At 40.1% G+C, this 16,738-nt stretch overlaps 1 protein-coding gene across 1 annotated transcript in view; it reads left to right on the plus strand.

The window, feature by feature from the left end:
* Nucleotides 1-16,180, plus strand: part of Col8a1 (collagen, type VIII, alpha 1) — a 131,937-nt gene extending 115,757 nt beyond the window's left edge. Inside the window, exons 3-4 of the mRNA XM_013024185.1 lie at nucleotides 7,814-8,144; nucleotides 11,776-16,180. Coding sequence (XP_012879639.1) covers nucleotides 7,817-8,144; nucleotides 11,776-13,679 — 2,232 coding nt within the window. The 5' untranslated portion in view covers nucleotides 7,814-7,816 and the 3' untranslated portion in view covers nucleotides 13,680-16,180. The remainder of the gene's footprint in view (nucleotides 1-7,813; nucleotides 8,145-11,775) is intronic.
* Nucleotides 16,181-16,738: the final 558 nt, after the last annotated feature.

The following is a 16,738-nucleotide window of genomic DNA, read 5'->3' on the forward strand; positions in this document are numbered from 1 at the left end:
TCCTGTGAGTCCCCTCACACAGGAGTGTTGCTCACTTAAGTGCTACTCACACTTAAGCTGCTCTGGGTTTCCTCAAAGGACAAGTTCCTCTACCTTCTGTTATTTGGAATTATTTCTATCTTCCTTTAAAACCCCGGTGTCCGCCCTTCCAGAGACACTCAAGGCTCAGTTCCTACTAAAAATCAGTTTCAAAGACAGTCGCTCAATGAATGATAGCTATCACTTCCATACAGACCCACTCTCTTGTGCTTTATTTTTCTGCATAACATCCAGCATCCCATATCTTTTCATTTGTTTATTCATCCATTTCATCTTTAGGCATTAGGCCTAACTGAAACTTCAGTTATATTGTACTGGGGTTTGAACTCAGGATTTCACAGTTCCTAGATAGGTACCCTACTCCTTTGAGCCAAGGTCCCCCTCCCTTTTTGCTTTATTTTTAAGATAGTTAAATTAATATTAATAACAGGAGCTTAATGGTTTTGAAAACCTCTATCAATCATAAGGGTTTTGATTGTGAGAGCTCATCAATAAAAACTGAGAAATCAAAAGAATTACATTTCCCTTGTCCTCAGAAAGCTTACAGTCATGTAAACTTTCTTCAGGAAAGAAAGAAAAAATATTTCATTCATGTTAAACTTTTAGTAAGAGGAGGAGAATAATGATATTTGAAAAGGTGGAGAAGATATCACATAAGAGGTAAGAAACAGGTTAGAGAAAAATAATAATAATCATAATAATCATCATAATAATCATCATAATAATAATTATGAAGTTTGCCATGTGTTGGGTGGGGTTGATGGCTCACACCTGTAATTCTAGCTACTTGGAAAATAGGAACCAGGAGGTCTGCAGCTTGAGATGTGATGATACCCACCTGCCATCCCAGCTATGTGAGAAGGGTAACTAAAGGGATAAAGGTCTGGGCCATCGAATGCATAAAAGAGAAACTCTGAAAAATACTGAAAGCAAAAAGGGATCAGTGCATGGCTCAAGTGGAAATCATCTACGTAGCAAGTACTTAGCCCTAAGTGTAAACCTCTGTACAACTATAACAAAACTCCATATACTTAAATGTTATCCCCTGGTCTCCCAGAATGTGACTCCCAGAATGTGAGATAAAGGCTTTCCAGAGGAAATTGAGTTAAAATAAATCCATCGATGTAACCTATGTGACTGACATATAAGAAAAGACACACAAGGAAAAGGTCATGTGAGGACACAGGAAGAGGAAGCCATCTACAAGTCAAAGAGAGAGCCCACCTTGCAACGTTATGTCCTTGCAATTCTAACTTCTATTTTCCCCATAACTCTAGGAAAAGAAATTTCTGTTTTTCAACTCAGTCTGAAATACTTTGTAATGGCAGACCTAGAAAACTATTACAGTAGATTAATATCTGGAGAAGAATAAAAAAAAATAATAATAACAATCCACCATGAAAAAAGGAACATGACAACGAAGTGGAAATGAGGATAGACCATGTTTAATTACAGACTTTTGAAACTTTGACCTTGGACTTCTTACCCTCCAGAACTGTGAACAATAAATTTCTAGTGTTTAGGACAGTGAGGCTTGAGTACATTGCAAGAGAGCCTTGACAAACAGCTACACATTGTATGCTATTTTGGTTATAGAAATCTAAACAAAACATCTGCTGTGCTTTCTTCATAGCAGTTGCATCTCAAATTATTAAGTATATTTTTCATTTTTCACCTGTCTCTCTATACTAGAATGGGTTCCTTCTTTCTAATGAATCACTGTCTCTCCTTTGCCCAGGAAAACAGTTTGTAGCTGCTCAATAAATAATAGGCTGGAGGCCTGTCTCCATTGATAGAGTACTAAGTCAATGAGTGAAAGTACAAGGTACTGAGTTTAAGTCTGGGTCTCAGACCTTAAAAAAAAAACCTAATGAATGGCATGCCATCAGGAGAATATTTGCTTTGAGAGGCATAGAAAAGTTCAGAAGGCAATTCTGGTGAATACTAGAAGAGGAATATACTCAGCTTTTATTTTCTTCATGGGTGGCAAATCTAGGACTATTGAAAAACTACAAATCCTGTGTAAGGGCAAATATGTGGGCCAGAGGATTATGACCTAGGAACAAATGAGTAATGCTTATATCACCACACCATAGCACACACGGACACACAGACACATATACAGACATGTGGTGTTAGACCTACATGTTTGAAAAAGTTGGATTTAGGACAAGGATTGAAGGTTTAAATATTTAAACATTCTTTTGGCTAGCAAACCAAAATCTCATGGGGATAAATGTATGAACTGAATGCTTAGGAGCGTCTAAAATAATATATATCACAGCATGCTGGTATATACATTATAGGTCACATGAGGAAACCAAAACTTAGGCAACCCTAACCAAATATTGGGAACCATTTAACGCTATTGAAAATGATTAGGATTGGCAATTCCTATACTAGAATGAATGACAGCCTTAGGTCAGCTAGATTTTTTTTCTTTTCATCATTTTTAACAAGAACATTTAATGGCCATTATTGTTTTATTCATGTTAGGTTTATCATTATTACAGTTAACCTCACATTTACTTTGGCTAGTTACTACCTTTGAAAGCTTGATGTTTCAGTTGGTTTTGATTTGTCCTTTTGGTTATGCTCCATTAATAATAACTTAAATTTAAATAGTGCTTTCCAGCTTACAAAGAAATCATATTATGATTGGTATACTTTAACAGCTCTGATGAGTAGGCAAAGATACTAATTTCTATTTTCTATGGGAGAAAATGGAGGCTCAGTGAAGAAAAGTGACTTGATCAAAGTTATAGACAAGGAGATTGGCAGAGCTAAAACTCAAGTACGTCTTTTGTCTTCTAAACATATTTCCTATAAGATATATACCACCTGCCTAGTAAAGATGCATCACACATTAGGTATGCTCATCTTCATGTACACACACACACAGACACACACACACACACACACACACACACACACACACACACACGCACCAGCTGTCAAATCAAAATCAAGAAACATATCAAGGGGCGATTCACTAGAAAAAGAGGAGCAACATGAAAACCCATTACCACCATTTCTTCCTAGCAGGAATTCCAAGGCTCCTTCTTTCCTGCCAGGTGTTTGTATAATGTTACACAAATCTGATGTTCTTTTGAGTGATTTGAAAGAACCACCATACCACTTTGACCACCAAAAACATCCCTAGGGACTAGAGGGAAATTAGTAGGGATAAAAGTCAAGCAGTAAATTCTAACCAGAGCCCCTACATAAATATTCAGGTTAAAACTCAACAGAGTTTATTTAAACAAAAAGCCAGAGAAATGGCAGATGGCAGACCTAAGAAAGTGGTTTTATGGATAAAAAGGCCAAGCCTCTGAGAGGAAATAATGGTAGGGAAACAGGGACCCCACCGAGTCTTTTGTTATTTAACTGGTCTTCCAGACATTTTTGCCTCCTTCCAGTTTTCCATATTTCACAAGATTGTCCTGGTTTAAAGATTATTAGAATATGCCTACAAATCTACAAGTAAATATAATGGATGGTAAAAACAAAAAACAAAAAAAATTATACTTGGACATGATAAACTACACAGGACTCTAACCATTCACACAGTGAGACCAAAGAGGCTATTCTTAGGCAAGGATCACAAGGGCTCAATAGCTATATGCAAATGATCATATAAAATAATGTTTATCAAATTGAACTCCAAGAAAGGGAAACAAGAGGTTTTTTGTTATTTTGCTTTTTTTTTGTTTTTGTTTTTGCATTTTGGGTTTTCTTTCTCCTTTGTCGCTGCTTTCTATTTCTGTACCTTTTGTCTTGTATGTAAGTTTATCTGATTTGGGAGGGAAAGGGGTGAACAAAAGTAGTAGGACAAAGGATGAACAAATCAGCAGTGATACTCTCTAGACACCATGTTGAAAATGAACTATACAACTTGTGGAGAAGGGCAATCAGGAGGGGACAACTGGAAGGAAACATAAGAGGTGAGGTTGTTTGAAAAGAAATGTACTCATAACCTGACTTATGTAACTAACCTCTCTGCACATCACCTTTACAATAAAATAAAATGAAAAGGTTATTAAGTATAATCCAACAGTTTTACAGCATCAACCAAAAGGTGAAAGGCCAAGCATGCTGGCTTATTATTGAAGACAATCACCACAAGGTTTAGGGTTCAATAATTTATCTCATCAATCTCCCAAAGTAGAATCAAGGCCTAGCTCTTACTATAGAGGTATGGAATGGAGAAACAAGTTCAATTCTCTAGTAAGTACTTAGAGACATTGAATGATAGGGCCAGATGGAGCATAAAGAAAAAACTAAGCCACATGCCAATGTCTCACACCTGTAATAGTAGTTACTCAGGAAGTTGAGATCCAAAGGATAGTAGTTCTGCCAGCCCAGGCAGAAAAGTACACTATACTCCAACTCCACAATAACTGGCAAAATGCCAGGCTGAAAGTGTAGATCAAGTGCCAGTTCTGCAAGATGAATAAGCTCAAAGCCCTGAGTTCAAACTCCAGTATACAGAGAGAGAAAGAAAGACAGAGACAGAGAGACAGAGAAAGATCTAAGTCTTATGTTTAACAAAACGTTGAAGGGATCTTCAGATACTTATAATTGAATAAGAAATAGGCCTAAGTAGTAATTTTTAGTTAAAAATTTTATATATGTGTGTGTGCTGTAATTTGTGTTTTAAGGGGTTATATATTATACTGAATAGTCATAGACTGTCTCTGGGAAAGTCCTTTCTGGTTTTGTTGTTTTCTACTGGGACTTGAACTCAAGTCCTCAAGTTTGCTCATCTTTCTTGCTTAGCTAGTGTTCTACCACATGAGCCAGCCTCCAACTTGGCTTTTTACTGGCTGTTTTGAGATGGAGTCTCTCAGATCTTTCTGCCAGGACTGGCTTTGAATCATGATCCTCCAGATCTCAGCCTCCTGAGTAGCTAGGGTTATAGGTAGGAGTCATCAGTGCCCTTCAAGAGAAGACATGGTAAAGAAGATAAGAAGGAGAGAACTTTTTTTTTTTAATATCCTTTACAACTTTGGGAAGGAGCATTGGGGGCAGAGGGAAGTGGGAGAAAAACAAGGGAGGAGCTAACAATGACAAGAAATGTACTCTGCTACCTCACATATGTAACTGCAACTCTTCTGTACATCACCTTGACAATACAATTAAATTTAAGAAATATCCTTCACTATTGATGCCCACTAAATTTCTTGATGGTAGAGCCTCTTACATTCCTCTTTGTAATATCTGAGTGGACTTCATACTATTTCCAGTAAAAAATTAGTAAATTATTATTGAAAAGATTCTTTCTTCTACATAAAGTTTTACTATTAATGAGTATAAATCAATATTAATGTTGTGAATTTTTCCAAATGATTTATAGCAAGCATTCTTAGAGAAATAGAAAATAACAGCTTTCTATGTGCTCCTAATTTACCAGCATGTATATTAGTATACATATACTTGAAATAAACAGTTCTTTAGACTATCATGATTTATGAAATGAAGAATGTTTTATAAATCATTTTGCTAACAAATGTTTCTTCATATTTTTCCCTGAAGGAGAAAAAAAGATTAGCTGGTATAGAAAAATTGGAGATGCCAGGCTTATGCCTGTAATCCTAGCTACTCAGGAGGCTGAGAACTGAGGATGGCAGTTCAAAGCCATCCTGGGAAGGAAACTCTATGAGACTCTTATCTCCAATAAACCACCAGAAAACTGAAAATGGCACTGTGGTTCAAATGGTAGAGCGCTAGTGTTGAGCTAAAGAGCTAAGGAACAGCACCCAGGCCCAGAGTTCAAGCCCTACGACCGACAAAAAGAAAAAAGAAAAATTGGAGAGCAGTCAATTTTGTGATAGAGATTCATATTAAATATTTTCTTAGGTGCTTTTTATTAACCAATTCTTCTGTAGCCTGTTCACACTCTTGGCATTACCCTTGAATAGGATGTCACAAATTCAATGCACATTTTTTAAGAAGTGGAAAACTATGATCCAGAATTAAGTAAGACAAAAATAAAGAAAACAAAGTCCTAAGAAAATGGAAATTAAATTGCTCAGAGGCAAAAATTTTTCTCAAAGTGTTCCAGAAGATACTTACATAAAGATTTTGATTTTGAAATCCACTCTTTCTCTCCTCCCCCTGTCTTCCCCTCTTCTTTTCCCCTTTCTCCCTCTCTGCTCTTATCCATCCCTCTCCTTTTCTCCTTTCTCTCCCTCTCCCTTCCTTATTAAGGTATGAAGTTCACTCAGTCTAAGGCCTACCTGGATATGAAGGGGTGGAAGTAGGAGAAACTGAAGTCAGTGTGTGCCACACCTGCCCCCTAGTGTGCATTTGCCTACACTGCACTTTCTTGTACTGTTGGGCCGCAGGATATTTCCAGAGGTCTTCTCAAGCTAGTTTTTTTAAACAGATAAACCCCATTTATTCTATTGACTCCCCCCACCTGATTTGAAAAGAGTGCTATTAAAAGGCTTAGAAACAGTTTAGCATTGTAAATAGTCAAACACATCCCTCTATCTTATTTATACAACTAATTGATTTCGTTAATCCCTTTCTTCCATATAAGTTCAAAGATAAACTCTAATGGATTCCAGGTCCAATTAACCAAATTATAAACTAGTGGCATGAATTAATAGTATTTAAGAAGAAGAAAGAGCTGGGCACCGGTGACTCACGCCTGTATTCCTAGCTACTCAGGAAGCTGAGATCTGAGGATCTTGATTCAAAGCCAGACTGGGCAGGAAACTCAGTGAGACTCTTATCTCCAACACACCACTAGAAGAAGAAAAAAAAACGGAAGTGGCACTGTAGCTCAATCGGTAGAGCTTTCGCCTTGAGCTGAAGAGGGCAAACCAGCGCCCAAGCCTAGAGTTCAAGTCCCACAACCGACAAAAAGGAGGAGAAGGAGAGGGAGGCAGAGGCGAAGAAGTATATAGTCATGATAATGATTGTTTAAGCGGCATTTGGGTCCTGACCATGATTCTATGTCAAATCAGGAAGAAAAACAAAAACACAACCTGGTGAGACTCATCTCGAGAGAAAAATCTGGGGTGTAATTGCGACATGCCTGTCATCCCAGCTATGGTAGTCTAGGCTGGCCAAGGGAAAAAGGCTTCCAAAAAGAACCAGAACAAAAAGAGGTTGGAGGCATAGCTCAAGAATACTTGGCTGGTAAGGGCAAAGCTTTGAGTCTAAAACCAGCATCACCAAAACACAAAATAAAGTAAAACAGCATTTTGGAAAAATTCAGAGCACTTCTACAGTTTTGTTGGTGGTGTTTTTATTGTACAGTTTATGTATGTACAGTTCTTGTAGTTACATTTATTGTACAGTTACATTTATGTTTGTTTATGACTATGTAAAGGCATTCAAAAGGCATTTGGAAGATGAAAAAAGTCACTAGCTTATTGCTCTTCTAGCTTCAACAGCTTTCTCGTCATGGTCCAAGATGCCTAGAACATTCCCAGGCAACATGTCAGTATTTCAACCAAGGAGGGATCGGGGAGGAACACACCCACCTGCTTTTTAAATCCTTGGGCGACTGATTCCTGGCTGGATTCAAGGTTCCAAAACTATGGGGAAAGGGTAGAAGTGATATTTAGAATCAACTAAAAGCTGTGCTATGGCCTACTTTCTTACAGTTGTTGCCATCTGGTATACCCCAGTTTGATTTATTTGCTTGTTTTTCTGTTAAGAGGTAGCATCTTCATATCATTTGCCCCACTCTGTCTCTAAATAGACACCAGTCCTTTGGCCTACTGGTTCTCACTATGATGGTGCATTCCTTCCTCCACAGGTGATGGCTGTGCTGCCTGGCCCTCCACAGCTGCTGGGAGTGCTGCTCACCATTGCCCTGAGCTCCATCAGGCTCATTCAGGCTGGGGCCTATTATGGAATCAAGCCACTGCCACCTCAAATTCCTCCTCAGATGCCACCACAAATTCCACAGTACCAGCCCTTGGGCCAGCAAGTACCTCACATGCCCTTGGGCAAAGATGGCCTCGCCATGGGCAAGGAGCTGCCCCACATGCAATATGGCAAAGAGTATCCACACCTACCCCAGTATATGAAGGAAATTCAACCAGCACCAAGAATGGCCAAGGAAGTGGTACCCAAGAAAGGCAAAGGTAACCTGCTATTTGCATGCTGCTACAAGCCGGAGCTTTCCGGCCACCTTAACTATGGAGGTGGTGGGAAAACTACATTTTGGAAGCTCTTATTTTAAAGTTGTTTATTTCTGAACTCAATTCTTGAAAAATTCAGGTCTTAAAGAAACGTACCTATGCTCTATCCCCAGCATCACAAAAAAAAGTTAATTTACACTTCTATGTTTTGCTTTGATTTTAACCAGCACAGATGAGACAAAATATATTTAACCACACCTTCTTGCTTTATAAATTATGTATTTATTCAGATATTCAGCATCTATCTAGTGAACATCTATTTTTGTATCTGACTCTGGGCCAGATACTGGAGGATGAAGAAGTGAATTTAAAAACAAAAAGATAACAAGTTAGTCTTCTGAATAAGAGAACAATGGTGTAAGGATCTGATGTAGTAAAAGAAAAGTCATGATATAATACACATAACTGATAACATACAAATCAGCACAGACTAACCTACTTATAAACTGCATCTAGAGAGGATGCTTGAAAACAATTCCCACATTTCCTCCTTCCCTTCCTTTCTTCCTCTCTTCCCTCCTCCCTCCTTCCCTACTTCCTCTTTTCCTCTCTCCCTCCGTTCTGCCTTTCCTTTTTCTGTCTTTGTTTTTCTTTCTGCAGTACTGAGATTTGAACTCAGGGCCTTACACTTGCTAGGCTCACACTCTACCATACAAGTCATGCTTCCAGTCTTGTTTTCTTTTTCTTTTTAGGTTATTTTTTGAGATAGGATTTCCTGAACTTTTCTGTTTGGGCTGCCCTTGAATCACAGTCTTTACCCTCACTGTCTCTGGAATAGCTAGAATTACAGCTCTGACCACCATCACCTGACCCGTTCATTATGCAACACCTACAAAATGTTTATCACTTTAAGACAATTTCCTATAAATTCAGTTGGCTTATCTGGAGTTCTCAGAGAAGCAACATTTGTAGGAAAATCAGGGGCTGCAGAGGACCAATCACATTTGAGAAAGTAGAGGTCGGGTCCACCAATTCTCACTGCAGAAGGAAGCTCCGTCTCTGTCGCAAAACTAAATTTGGGACTGGTGCTGGTGGCTCACACTGGTCATTGTAGCTACTCTGGAGGCTGAGATGTGAGAATCACAGCTAGAAGTTAGCCCAGACTGGAAAGCTAGCCCAAACTGGAGACTAGTATCTCCAGTTAACTACCAAGAAAAAAAAGTTGGAAATATGAAAATGGACTTGTGGCTTAAGTGTTAGAGCACTAGCTTTGAGCAAAAAAAAAAAAAGCTCAAGAACAGAGTCCAGGCCCTGACTACAAGTCCAAGATCTATACCAAACAAACAAAACAAAACACCATAAATTTGGCCATAAGAAACTAGATGCCTCAATCCAAGAAATAAGAGTGATTTAGTCATTAACCTCCCTGATCCACTTTTTTCTTCATATTTAAAATAGTGTTGAGAGACTCTTTGACATGAAGTAAATAGCGCTGAGTAAATTCTAGCTGCACCTGGGATCTTTGAGTTGCTGCCACCAGCTGTTCAATAGATCTTCAGTCAGAACCCAGTGGATGTTCCAGGAACTGCAGTAGACACCAAGAATTCCTGACTAATGAGTGTGGTTACATACCTGTAACCTCAGCACTTAAGAGGCTGAGACAAGAGATCACACATTTGAGGCCAGCCTGTACAACTTCATGATGTCCTATCTCAAAATAAATAAAGACTGGGCCCTTTTCCATACACCTCCTTGAAATAATAACTGTACAAATGACTGCTTTGAAATAACACTATTTCATGGTCCAATGATAATGTTGGTTGAAATAAGAGAAATATAACCAATTTTTTTATGAGTTGGTATGTCACCCAGGAGATCATCTCAGCCTTTTTTCTCTTTTTTTCTCTTGAATGGGTGGCTTTTGATGCCTTCTGAAACTGAATGGTGCTTCTATTTGAAAAGCAAATGAGGTCTATGAAACATGAAGTCTATTATATGTTTCCTTTTTGTTCCCTGACAGTAACAATACAAAAGAGTACAGTGGTCAGACTTACGATGCTACTAATAGCTAAAATAAACTTTGGGGCCATATTTTTTTATTGCTTCCAGTACCAAATTATTCTCAGTAGCAAGGGATATTCAGACTGTGTTTATTTGCAAAGCCATGGCATCACCTAACATGTGCTTTGAATTTCAGTAACAATTTGAAAAATTGTAACACATCTCATATCTATTCTCTAATCTCATAGTGGGGCTGTTTTATTCTTACTGTGAAGATAAGCAAACTGATGGCTTGAGAGGCTAATGGCCTAAATTTCACAGCAAGCCCAGAAAAATAAACAGAGCTTATTGCTATTAAGCCAATCATTTTTTCCTTATTTAAACTGTTTGTTTTCCCAAAATATCTATCACTTCTGTTAAAACCCAGTTATAATGTGATAAATGATTTATTTGGGTTTTCTTTTTTTTTTCTGTTTATGTGATACTGAGGAATCGAACCCAGGGCTTCATGCATGCTAGGCAAGCACTCTACCACTAAGCCACATTCCCTGATAAATGATTTATTAACATTTGAAGTTTGGAAATCCTCCTGGATAACAGAATAATTAAGCAAATCTATTGCCTCTAGGAGACTAGCAGAAAGGTGTTACCCAGCCACATACAAAATATAATTCTTTCCTTCTTTCCAGAGTCTACATAATGATTTTCATCACTCACATCATATGGTACTGCAACACATGAAAAATATTATTTAGTCCTAAAATTAAAAATAAAATCAGTCAGAACCAAAAGACAAATGCTGCATGTTCTCACTTATATATGGAATCTAAAATAATCAGAACTCACAGACACAGACAGAAGAGTGGTGTCACAGAAGCTGGTGAGCCTCAGACAAGAAGAGTATGGCTTTATATTTTATTGCTGTCTGTGAGGTTGATATAGTTGATGGAGGTGCTGGGAGTAATTTCAAATGTTTTCAGAACAAAAATAAACAACAAAGGTGATAGATATGTGAATTCATTTGATTCAATTGTTCCACATTGTATTAAAAACATATCACTTTGTAACCCAGAAACATACATCAATTTGTCAATTTACATAAAAAATTTTAAACGGCAATAACAAAAGAACATGGAAAAATACACTATGACTTTAAAGTAGAAAAAGAATGACTCCTACATTGTGTAGAAATTTACATTGTTTAAAACGCACAGATACTTAGAACAAATAGATGAAAATACCAATTGATGTAAAATCTTTATCTTTGAGTCAGGGTCGTATAGGCAACTTTAGAACTTGACAAATCCCTGTAATGAGTACACCATAATATCATAAAGTTTTGTACTTGAAAAATGGTTCTTCATTATTTTTTGAACTTAGTAATGATAGAAGCAGCTGCACATTATCAGTTCTCAAAATAAAACCTAAAATATACCCAAGAAATTACCAGCTTGATTTGCCTTTAAGTAGCAGCCCCAGAAGATGAGCATATTATTCCTAGTCTTGTGTTCTTGATTAGTAAAGTCGGTAACGGTATCAGGACTATACAATGGTCATGGCTCTCTTGATAGGAGGAATAACCTCTCTCTCTCTCTTCCTTCCCCACTCTGTTCTCTTTGCTCTTTCCCAACAGAAATACCATTAGCCAGTTTAAGAGGAGAACAAGGTCCCCGGGGAGAGCCGGGCCCAAGAGGACCGCCTGGGCCCCCGGGCTTGCCAGGTCATGGGATCCCTGGAATCAAAGGAAAACCAGGCCCCCAGGGCTATCCGGGAGTCGGAAAGCCAGGTATGCCTGGAATGCCAGGGAAGCCGGGCGCCATGGGAATGCCTGGGGCAAAAGGCGAAATGGGGCCCAAAGGGGAAATCGGGCCTATGGGGATCCCTGGACCACAAGGACCTCCCGGGCCTCACGGACTGCCGGGCGTTGGGAAGCCAGGTGGGCCAGGACTTCCAGGACAGCCAGGAGCCAAGGGTGAACGAGGACCCAAAGGACCGCCGGGACCTCCAGGCCTCCAGGGTCCTAAAGGAGAGAAGGGATTCGGGATGCCGGGACTGCCGGGTCTCAAGGGTCCTCCGGGGATGCACGGCCCGCCCGGCCCTGTTGGACTTCCAGGAATAGGAAAACCAGGAGCGGCAGGTTTCCCTGGGCCCCAGGGTCCCCTGGGAAAGCCAGGGCCTCCAGGAGAACCCGGCCCCCAAGGCCCTGTGGGAATACCGGGAGTTCAAGGACCACCCGGCATCCCTGGAGTTGGAAAGCCAGGCCAGGATGGGATCCCTGGCCAGCCAGGATTTCCAGGTGGCAAAGGGGAACAAGGACTTCCGGGGTTACCGGGACCCCCGGGCCTTCCAGGGGTTGGCAAACCAGGCTTTCCAGGCCCCAAGGGTGACCGGGGCATTGGAGGTATTCCTGGGGCTCTTGGGCCAAGAGGGGAGAAAGGACCAGTGGGTGCTCCTGGCATGGGAGGTCCCCCAGGAGAGCCAGGCCTTCCTGGAATCCCGGGTCCCATGGGCCCTCCGGGTGCTATTGGTTTCCCTGGACCCAAAGGAGAAGGTGGAGTTGTGGGGCCACAGGGGCCCCCCGGTCCCAAGGGTGAGCCGGGGCTCCAAGGGTTCCCGGGAAAGCCGGGTTTCCTCGGTGAAGTAGGGCCCCCGGGCATGAGGGGTTTGCCAGGTCCCATAGGACCCAAGGGAGAGGCTGGGCACAAAGGAGTGCCGGGTCTTCCTGGGGTTCCCGGGCTGCTTGGACCTAAGGGAGAGCCAGGCATTCCGGGGGATCAGGGTCTACAGGGCCCCCAAGGTATTCCAGGGATCGCGGGGCCTAGTGGTCCTATTGGACCTCCTGGGATCCCGGGTCCCAAAGGAGAACCAGGCCTGCCAGGACCTCCAGGGTTCCCCGGGGTGGGGAAGCCAGGAGTGGCCGGACTTCATGGTCCTCCAGGGAAGCCTGGTGCCCTTGGGCCTCAAGGTCAACCAGGCCTTCCCGGGCCCCCTGGTCCTCCAGGGCCCCCAGGGCCCCCAGCCGTGATGCCCCCTACACCACCCCCCCAAGGAGAATATCTGCCAGATATGGGACCCGGAATTGATGGCTTGAAACCCCCTCACGCTTACGGGGCTAAGAAAGGGAAGAATGGAGGGCCTTATGAAATGCCTGCGTTTACCGCGGAGTTGACCACTCCTTTCCCCCCGGTGGGAGCTCCGGTGAAGTTTGACAAGCTACTCTACAACGGCAGACAGAACTACAACCCGCAGACGGGCATCTTCACGTGTGAGATCCCCGGTGTCTACTACTTCGCATACCATGTCCACTGCAAGGGGGGCAACGTGTGGGTTGCTCTGTTCAAGAATAACGAGCCCATGATGTACACCTACGACGAGTACAAAAAGGGCTTTCTGGACCAGGCATCTGGGAGTGCTGTGCTGCTGCTCAGGCCTGGAGACCGGGTGTTCATCCAGATGCCCTCAGAACAGGCCGCGGGACTGTACGCTGGGCAGTATGTCCATTCCTCCTTTTCAGGATATTTATTGTATCCGATGTAAAAATTTAAAAAGAAGAATGAAAAAAGAGATTTAATAGAAGAAAAGAAGAAAATGATGCACCAAAATCCAAATGGAAAACATAATTGCTTCAAAACTATATAGTTGGAAAGTTTTATTTAAGTGAAAATTTGGTATACCATGTTAAAAATAAAACAACAATAAGATGTCTATTCATACTATGCACAGCAGCATGTACCTGAAAACCATGGCAATAATTTATACATCAAGTTCCACAACTTGTGTTAGACCCATATTATCTGTTTGTTTTATGCGTCCATGATTACCCACTTATTCCCATCAGTCAAAATATGTCAGTCTGCAAGATCAAAGATGAGTGTAATACTCATGTTGTTTCCTTTAAAGGATTTAAGAAAATGTCTTAAAGAAACATCAATGATAGTAATTACATACCACATTAGCTTGCATAGTCCACTCTACTTGTGCAGATACTTTGCCATGGAATGTTGGAGGAGAGTTCTTTAGTATTACTGTTCTGTGAGAGGGGGCCCTAGGTTATCAAGGCAATCCTCTCTAGTCGAAGGGATAGTTGCCTGTGCCAGAGGTCTGTGTTCTTTAACACTGGGAGTCCTGGTTACTACAATTGTTTGTCAAGAGATCAACCAATAGCCCATTGTGTATTTGCTCAGCACCTTCTCTAGGTGGAGCACTGGGTGCTAGGTGGAGCACTGGGTGAGATGCTGGGATAGAGCCTAAAGAGTCCACAAAAAGTTTACAACCACCTGGGAGATACCAACAAATTAATAAATTTATCCTTGTGTGTTTTTTTTCTTTCCTCTGTGTAATTTACACTACAGCTTAATCAATAAAACACCTGGAAATGATGAGAGAGAGAGAGAACTCTTCCTCCAATAACCAATATATTGTTAATAGCAGATATCATTTATGTTTACATGCATTAAATATTTCTCTTTCTGTCCTCCCCCACAACAAACAAAAAGACTTGGAGATTTTTTTTTTCAGTAACTGTGAATTTCAAAGAAATCTACCTGGGTCATCGGAGTTTACAAGGTCAATTTCCAAAATCCAGGTTGTTTTTATTTGAGAAAAAATTCAAATGACATAGGCAAATAAATTTGCATTAAAATAATTATGAAGTTTGAGATTTAAAAAAACAAGTGTGCTACTTCTAGCCATAGTTACTACAGTTGTAGGAAACCCCTTCTTCTGAAGTGGCCTAAGGGGGAGGTATCTAGGACATCATAGGGCAACAACACCCCATGTCTTTTAGTAACCCCGTAGTCAGCTAAACAAATTTGAAAGTGAGAAATATTTCTTTCCAGGTCTTAGCTATATGCACTGCTCAAAACACCAACTGTTTAAGCTCTGCTGTTAGCCTGCTACTTTAAGCAAAGACTGCTGTGAGGCTATGGTGGTCAAACCTTATATATTTTTCTCAAAAGTTAAAAGCATGAGAAAGAGGTAAATATAAATTGGAAAATATAAAAGCACAGAGATATGGGCCTGTGTCAAGCCTGAAGTATTCCTACCATCACAGAAAGTTTTTACTTGGTCTTATACATATCTTTCCCAGATATATAAGCACTATTTCTTCTCAATTTTTAAGACAAATTATTTCATTCTTATTTACTAATAGTTATACAAAGTACTTTCACCATGAAAAAGATGCCCTACCCATCCTTTATTTTCAAGACAAACAGCATCAATGTGGCCAGATATCCTCTGAGTTGGTCTTAAGGGTGCTGCTTTAGGGTTGGTGACGATGAAGGTAGATTCAGTGGGCTCCTTCTGTTAAATAGTTATATTGAAATGGCATGGAAGCAGGTCAGGCAACCTGATTTATAAAATTATACTTATCTGTACATGTATGAGCTTTTGATTTCCATCAAACAAGAGAGAAATTATCTCTAGTTAAAACCAAATTTCACTTTAAAAATATCTTCCAACTTATTTATTGGTTGTTATTCAATTGCCTATATATGTGTGTATGTGTTTATGTATATTATCAGGCATATGCTCCTAACTTTTAGATGTAAGAGGAGCAGAAATTATGCCAGATACTGTGTATTCTACAATGGTGCTAATCTCAGAGCTAAATGATACTTCATTTAATTTAAAAAAGAGTTTTAAATAATTATCTATGTGCCTGGTTTCCTTTTGAGTGTTGCACATCATGTTAACATGTTGTTGTGAAAGTAGATAAAACAACTATATATTCTAAAGTCTAGAGATAGTATTATGATCACCATTTAGTTGAAAACTAACTAGAACATTTCCATGTGAAATGGACCAAACTGGCATTGTTCTTATTTAAACACAGAATTTTAATGCAGTATATCCCTCAGGGGAAAAGAATGTTTATAAAGAGTGACTATCCTCAAATATTTTGCAGAACACAATGAATGGTGAACAGACTGGTAACTTGTTTGAGTTTCCATGATAAATGAGACTCAATGGCAAATCATTTTTGTACTGAAATTTTTGTACTGATTCGAAAAAGTTATTAAATACCTTTAAAAGTGTCTCTTCTTGTTTGTATCACTTAGTTAACACTATAAGTTAGATATGATATGCTTTTTTTAATCCTTCATTTAATATTTAGCTGCTTAACTAGAAGCCTAAACTAATCATGGTTCAAACAGGACATTTTGCTCTTTTTTGACATAACACCCTGAACATACATAGTCTAGGACTCCTATCACACCCCAGAGATAATTTTTGTCTTGCTACTTTCCCATCTCAAGTGTGTTGTCCTCCTCTTCATGGTAGAATATAACCCTCACAATTATATTCTAGCCAGGGGAAAGGTAGAAAAGGCAAGAAAGGAAAATGATGGGGTTTTGTTCTTTAAAACAAAACAAAAACAACAACTCAATGCATGGGTTGGGAATGTGGCTTGGTGGTGTGCTTGCCTCGTATGCATGAAGCCCTGGGTTTGATTCCTCAGTACCACATGAACAGAAAAAGCCAGAAATGACACTGTGGCTCAAGTGGTAGAGGGCTAGCCTTGAGCAAAAGAAGCTCAAGGACAGTGTCCAGGCCCTGAGTTCAAGCCCCAGGACTGGCAACACACACACACA

This window comes from Dipodomys ordii, unplaced genomic scaffold, assembly GCF_000151885.1.
Source record: "Dipodomys ordii isolate 6190 unplaced genomic scaffold, Dord_2.0 Scaffold73, whole genome shotgun sequence".
Lineage (NCBI taxonomy): Eukaryota > Metazoa > Chordata > Mammalia > Rodentia > Heteromyidae > Dipodomys > Dipodomys ordii.